This window comes from Octodon degus, unplaced genomic scaffold (genome assembly GCF_000260255.1).
Source record: "Octodon degus isolate 3935 unplaced genomic scaffold, OctDeg1.0 scaffold00037, whole genome shotgun sequence".
Lineage (NCBI taxonomy): Eukaryota > Metazoa > Chordata > Mammalia > Rodentia > Octodontidae > Octodon > Octodon degus.
Window position 1 is genome coordinate 3,174,373 of NW_004524613.1, and position 7,346 is coordinate 3,181,718.

The window sequence follows — 7,346 nt, forward strand, 5'->3', positions numbered from 1 at the left end:
TTTTTATTGTGCCTTTAACCCCATTTTCTTTTCTTTTCTTTACTTTTTTTCTTTTTTTGGAGGGTGTAGAACTGGAGATTGAACTCAAGCCCGTGCACTTGCCAGGCAGGAAGGTGATTTTTTTGAGACAAGGTCTCTCACTCTGTAGCCCAGGCTGGCCTCAAACTCAGCAATCCTCCTGCTCACCACACCCGGCCTTAGGAAGATCATTTTGAAGACAAGGGCAGTACTTTCAACATGCACATGATCTTAAACCCACGAAGAGAGAAAGACAAGTGTGAGTCATACATTTTGTTTCCTAGTGGGAGTGGGCGCAGCAGGGCCTTTGCCCTGAGCTGCATCTCCAGCTTTTTTTTTTTTTGAAAGGTCAAAATTTGGACTCAGGGGCTGGGAAGATAGCTCAGTAGAGTATGCGCTGCCCTGACAAGCACAAGGGCCTGAGTTCAATACCTGGTTCTGCCAAAAAACCAAAAATAAAAACAAAAAAACCAGGGCTGGGGAGATGGCTCGGTGGAATAAGGGCTTCCCTAGCAAGCACAAGGGCCTGAGTTCAATTCCTGGTTCCACAAAAAAACCAAAAAAACAAAATTTATGATACTCTTACCTCAGCCTCCCAGAGTGCTGCATTCCCATACCTTTCTTTTTAGAGCCGTTTTTATTCATCATCTAATCAACACAGGTGGTCAATTGGAACCAAAAGAAGACAGCCTCTAAAGGCCTATTACAGTGCAACAGGACTGAACCAGGGGAGGGGGCAGTTCTTTCTGGGAAGACCAAGCATGTCTGTACGCAGGTCTCTCTCCCTCAGTAAACTTGACTGGCAAGGCACCACCATCACCAATCCCCCATGTGCACAGCCCCGCCCCCCACAGTCATAAGGAGCTCTGCGTTTGGGAAGGAGGAGGTGGGCAGCAGCGTGTCATTTGCATCACGGCACCATTTGTTTCCTCTGGAACTTTTATTGGCATCGATGAATCTGAGATGCAACAGCCTGTCAGAAAAATTTAAAACTTATCCTGGGAGGTAGGTGGTGGTGGTCTCCTTAACAAGGAGTTTGCAGGGAAGTTGTATGGGGCTCTTTAAGTAGTTCATTCTGTTGTTTTTCAGAAATCTTTTACATGTGGGCTCTCAAGAAGCCAGAGGACAGTGTGGGGCGCCCATGGCCTGCAGGAGGGGTCTCTGGAGCTGTTCCTAGTCAAAGGGAGAGGTATTGCTGGGACAGGAGTCAGCTCAAACACTCCATGCTGGCTCTGACTCGCTCCATCTCATGCAGGAAACTGTAGAACTGAGGCAAGGTTAATTCTGGGGAAAGAAAACTCAGCGTCGGTGAGATACTTCCAACTCAGCAGAATCACCCAAGGAAATTCTTTTCTACCCCCCAAATTTTTTTTTTTCCTTTAGTGCTGGGATGGAACCCAGAGCCTCATGCATACTAGACAAGTGCTCTGCCACTGAGCTGTACCTCAGCCCCTGTTGTTTGTCTATCTTTTGGTTTACTGAAGACAAGCTGCCCTTGAGGGGTAATTGTTCAGAATAAAGAACCAAGAGCCTTGGGGCTGGTGAGATAGCTCAAGGGCATAAGCGCCTGCCTGGCAAGTGTAAGGTCCTGAGTTCAATCCCCAGTACCACAAAAAAAAAAAAAAAAAAAAAAAAAAAAAAAAGAACCAAGAGACTTGAGCACAGAGGAACTTGGCTCCACTGCAGAAGGGGGTGTGGAATTAAAATGGCACAGCTCATAAAGGGATTATTGTATAATATACTTTTTTTTTTTTCTCCGAATGCCTTCAGGGCAGGTTTGGCTGGCTTGAGTTGTGGGGATTGAGCCACAGCAACCTGAGCCTGACTGCTTTGTTGAAGCAGCCACTTAAAGAACTGAGCTAATGGGGCTGGTGGGATGGCTCAGTGGTCTAAGGCACCTACTTGGAACGGGCTTGGCAGAGCACAGGGACCGCGGTTCAATCCCCCAGCACCACATGCCAGCCAGCTCCGCCCCCTGGTGGGCTGAGCTGGCCACACACACACACACACACACACACACAAATAAAATAAAAATAAAAAATTCATTTAAAAAAGAACTGAGCTAAGGGGCAGGCCCCCTAATATACCTATTATATGATACATGCATATAATATACCTATTATATAGGTATATTATATGCATGTATCAGTTCCCTGCAAGAAATCATCATTCTATATTATAAATATGCACTAAAAATTAAAATATGAAATAAAAAATAAAATATGAAATCAGATGGACCAACTCCACAGCACAGGGATGAAAGGACATACCACTTAGGGTGCTCCAGGTGACTTCTACAGCTCTTGCTGTAGCATGAGAATTATGCTTCATTCGGCTCAAATTCCAGTCATTCCCTCTCCATTCCCTTTACCAAAAAACCTTGTCACCTGTGCAGTCACCAGCCTGCTGATGGCTCATACCGTTTTTTTATGAAAGCAAAGGCAGATGAATTATTCCTCCACAGAGTAGTGGTGGCTTTTCTCAGGAATGCACACACCAGCCCAACAAGCTGAGGAGGACACAGATGTGGAAGAGCACAAATGAAATCCAGACTTACCTAAATACAAATTTTCAATTTGATTTCCTTTCTTAACCACCAACTTTAGCTAGTTATTAGAGAGAGAGAGAGAGAGAGAGAGAGAGAGAGAGAGAGAGAGAGAGAATATAGAAATTAAAATAAGGACACCTAGGCAAAGAAATTCTCAAAAACCCGACAAGCTACTTCAGCTGTCCCAGGGCCCCTTGCCTGCTAAGCACATGCTCTAACTCTGAGCTCCAACCCTGCTGCACAGTGTCTGGCTTGAGAATCCGTAGAAGTGCTCTGGACTGTTAGCCACTAAAATTTCTTTTTTTCTTTTTTTGGTGGAACCGGGAATTGAACTCAGGCTTGCCAGGGAAGCGCTTATTCCACTGAGTTATCTCCCCGGCCCCATTACTAAAATTTCTATGACTCAGGTTTCTATCATTTCTAGATTCACTGAAATCATAGTTTCTATGATTCTAAGAAGATCCAGGATTTTTTCTTTTCAACAGTACCAAGGATAGAATCCATGGGTACTCTATCATTGAGCTACACTGGAGCCTTTTTTAAAAAAATATTTATTTATTTGTGTGTGTGGCCAGCTCAGCCCACCAGGGGGCGGGGCTGGCAGGCATGTGGTGCTGGGGGATTGAACCGTGGTCCCTGTGCTTTGCTAAGCCTGCTCTAAGTAGGTGCTTTAGACCACTGAGCCATTTCACTAGCCCCTGGAGCCTTTTTTATTTTGGGACAAAGTCTTGCTAAATTGCCACACTGACCTCAGACTTGCTATCCTCCAGCCGGCCTCAGTTCCCGAGTAGCTGGGATTATAGGTATATACCACCACTCCTGGCTGCATTTAAATTCTCTTTTGTTTTGGTACTGGGAATTCAACCTAGTATCTCTGCAGTAAACTATATCCACAGCCTTTTTTTAAAAAAGTTTTTCTATAGACTTTTTTTGTTACTGTTGTGGTTTTCTTTTTAATTTTGAGATGGAACGTTGTTAAATTCCTCAGACTAAGCTTGAATTTGTGATCCTTTTGCCTTAGCCACTTATAGTGTTAGGATTACAGTGCATACCACCACACCCAGCTTACATTTAACATATTTTTCCAAGTCAAAGGACTGGGAATATAGCTCAATGGTACAAGTACCTGCCTGGCAAACACAAGGCCCTGAATTTGATTTCCAGTACAAAAAAAAAAAAAGTCAAAAATCTTCCTATTTGGGTCGGCCAAATACCTCAGCAGATTAATGCACTTGCAAGCAGGCGCAGGGGCCAGGGGTTTGATCCTCAGGCCTGCTGTGCTGGCCCTGCCCCGGGGCACGCTGAGGCACAATTGAGACTGGGCATGGTGGTGTATGCCTGTAATCCCAGCTCTTGGGAGGCTGTAAACAGGCAGATCACTATGAGTCTGATCTAGTAGTGAGACTCTGAACACCCTGTAGACCCTTCCCTAAAATACAGAAAAAAAAAAAAAAAAAAAAAAAAAAACCTTCTTATTTTTGAAGATTAAGAAAAGACTTACTTGTAAAAAAATACTTCCCACTTTCTCCAATTCACTGCTCCCAGATGTTACTGCAATACAAAAGAAAAAAGTCATAAGTGATTGGGGACTTCCCTGAAGACACCAACTCTGCAGGCTGTCCAGCAGCAAGATCTGCTCTTGAGCAACTGGTCAACCCTGTGATGAACAAGGGCCGGGGTGGAAGCCATTGCTGAATGTGGAGGCCGTTCACGGCAGCTGCAGGCCCCAGCTGTGTGGGAGCCAGGTCCCACCCCGCCAAGGGCTCCCCACTGAGGGTCCTCAAAAGCTTCTGGAACTCAAGCCCCAGGAGCCCAGGGAACCAGGACTGGTTACCTCCGAACTTCCATTCCATATCAACAAGCTGGTTGATCATCAGGGTCTGACCTACTGCCCATCGAGCAAGGGCAGGGGCGTTCTGTTTCCACTAGAACAAGAGCAAAGAGCCAGAGTCAGCACCATGCTGGAAAGTCCAACTGCCTAGCCGAGGGCTTGGCCGTACACAGGTCTCTCGGGTAGGCAGGGGCAGAGCAGTGTAGGACATGCAGAAGTTTCCCTTCACGCCAAGATCTTACCCATGTTGGAACAGAAACTATGATATATATATATATATATTCCCCCCCCCCCCACCAGGGATTGAACTCAGGCCCTTGCACTTGCCAGGGAAGCACTTATTCCACTGAGTCATCTCCCTGGCCCCACTATGATGTATATGTAGTAAGTCAAATCAGAGAGCAAAACCAGAGATGCACTATACAGTGCTGGTTAAAATCTGTATTTGTGTTATTCTGTAAAACCAAATGAAATGATGCATTGAGGGATCTGCCTTGGTTGGTATTTTCCATTTTTTTCTTTTTATGAAATGAAAGACAAACATCTTAACCTTGGTTAAGAGCAATTATACCTTTTCAGAAAAGTAAGCGGCTTTCTCCTCGCTAAGACCTGAAAGGGAAAAGTAGGCTCATTAACACAGAGAAAAGCCACAGAGGCCTTCTCCCAGTGACCGTGACCTACCCAGGGTTATGAAGTCTGCCTGCACCTGCTCAGCCGTGAGGCTCTTCTTCAGGGCACCTGGGAAGAGAGGGACAAATCATGACAAAGGGCAAATCACTAAATCATTTGGCAATAAGCACTTGACAGGCACAACCTATGTGACACAGAGGACAGAGGAATACAACCCATGAGGATTGCAAGTGGGAGAGAAAATGTGTTTCCATAACCAGGTTTGCTCCTGCGCAACAGGTTAGTTGCCTCCCAACACCCACAGGAGACAACAGATTCCATGTGTGGCTATTCATTGAATGTATTTTAGGAAAGGGTCTACATGGTGTTCAGGGTCTCACTACTAGATCAGACTCACAGTGATCTGCCTGTTGACAGCCTCCCAAGAGCTGGGATTACAGGTGCGTGCTACCAGACCAACTCTCAAATGCCATTTCAGCATGCCCTGGGGGCGGGGCCAGCCCAGCAGGCCTGGGGATCAAACCCCCGACCCCTGCGCCTGCTTGTAGGTGCTTTAATCCACTGAGCTATTTGGCTGGCCCTTACTGATTGAATGTGGTCACTTACATTTTATTTATTTATTTATTTTTTTGTGGAACCAGGGATTGAACTCAGGCCCTTGCGCTTGCCAGGGAAGCGCTTATTCCACTGAGCCATCTCCCCAGCCCCTATATTTTATTTTTTTGGCCAGCTCAGCCCATCCCAAGAGGAGGGCTGGCGCGGCATGTGGTAGCAGGGACTGAACTGCGGTCCAGTCCATTGTGCCTGCCTAAGCTTGCCTCAGCAAGCGCTTTAGATCGCTGAACTATCTTGCTGGCCTCTCACATTTTTTTAAATATATTTTTTAAATATATATTTTTTAAATTTTTTATTTGTGTGTGTGTGTGTGTGTGTGTGTGTGTGTGGCCAGCTCAGCCCACCAGGGGGCGGGGCTGGCTGGCATGTGGTGCTGGGGGATTGAACCGTGGTCCCTGTGCTTTGCTAAGCTTGTTCTAAGTAGGTGCTTTAGACCACTGAGCCATCTCACCTGCCCATGCTTTTTTTTTTTTTTTTTTGTAGAACCGGGGATTGAGCTCAGATCCTTGCATTTGCCAGTCAAGCGCTTATCCTACTGAGCCATCTCCCCGGCCCCTGCCCATACATTTTAATTAAAATTTGGAAGTCCAAATTGTGGTGGCACCAGCCCTCTCAAGTGCTCCGACAGCCACACAGAGCCAGTGACTGCTCCACAGATGGTGCAGCTTATAGACCATTTTCATCCTCGCTGAGGTCCTGCGGTGCTGTTCCTGGAACTCAGCTTTTCCACAGAACACCACAGCTGGGCTGAACAGTCGTGTTCCACAGTGCAGAAGCCACACACGGAGGTGCTGTTTCGTCTCCCCATCTCTCCATCTCCCTGTCTCCTAGTCCTCCCTCAGAGATCTAGTAACATTCCCCCCACCAGGGACAGCTTTGTTCTGCATGTAGGTTCCAATTCCTAAAACCAAATGAATCTGACTGAGCGGGGGAGATAGCTCAGTCAAATAAGCACTTGCCTGGCAAGCACAAGGTCCTGAGTTCAATCCCTGGTACCGCAAAAAAAAAAAAAAAAAAAAAAAACCAGCAAAGTGTGGCCAGCACCCTTGGCTTCTCAACACTCAAACTTGAAGCCACCGTCTAGAGTCACAATTTAGCAAGTATTTTGTTCTTTCCTGTTTCTCAATTACCAGATGATTAATGAAGGACTAAGAAGATGCCTATTACCATCAAGTGAAAGGTCTGAAATAAACCTATACCTTATGCCCCCCAAAAAGAAACAGACTGGCATTGAGGCCGGTGAGATAGCTCAGTGGACTAAGCACCTGCTTTGGCAAGCACAGGGACCAGGGTTTGATTCCCACCCCCAGGGTGCACTGAGCCAGTGACAGAGTTTGGCCATGGTGGCACATGCCTGTAATTCCTACACTGGGGAGGCTGAAAACAGGAGGATCACCACAAGTCTGATCTGCGCAGTAGAAAGAAAGAAAGAAAGAAAGAAAGAAAGAAAGAAAGAAAGAAAGAAAGAAAGAAAGAGGAGGGCTTGGCAAATAGCTCAATGCATTAAAGTGCCTGCTTAGGCAGACTCAAGAGCTGGGAGTTCGATCCTGGGGCTTGCCATGCTGGCCCCGCCCCCAGGGTGCACTGAGACAGCAATTGAGACTGGGCATTGTGGCCTGCACCTGTAATCCCAGCACTTGGGAGGCTGTAAACAGGAGGATAGGAGCCGGGGAGATAGCTCAGTGGAATAAGCACTTCCCTGGC

At 46.5% G+C, this 7,346-nt stretch overlaps 1 protein-coding gene across 3 annotated transcripts in view; it reads right to left on the reverse strand.

The window, feature by feature from the left end:
• Window positions 1-864: 864 nt before the first annotated feature.
• Commd7 (COMM domain containing 7) overlaps window positions 865-7,346 on the reverse strand; it is a 30,308-nt gene continuing 23,826 nt past the window's right edge. The window contains exons 4-9 of one of the 3 annotated variants that reach the window (XM_004630805.2): window positions 5,079-5,135; window positions 4,969-5,006; window positions 4,401-4,491; window positions 4,068-4,117; window positions 2,576-2,624; window positions 867-1,302 (exon numbers count right to left, since the gene is read on the reverse strand). In XM_004630805.2, the coding sequence (XP_004630862.1) occupies window positions 1,226-1,302; window positions 2,576-2,624; window positions 4,068-4,117; window positions 4,401-4,491; window positions 4,969-5,006; window positions 5,079-5,135 (362 nt within the window). In that variant the 3' untranslated portion in view covers window positions 867-1,225. Of the gene's footprint in view, window positions 1,303-2,575; window positions 2,625-4,067; window positions 4,118-4,400; window positions 4,492-4,968; window positions 5,007-5,078; window positions 5,136-7,346 lie in introns of all 3 variants that reach the window. The other 2 variants (XM_004630804.2, XM_023714849.1) reach the window with 2 other exon arrangements.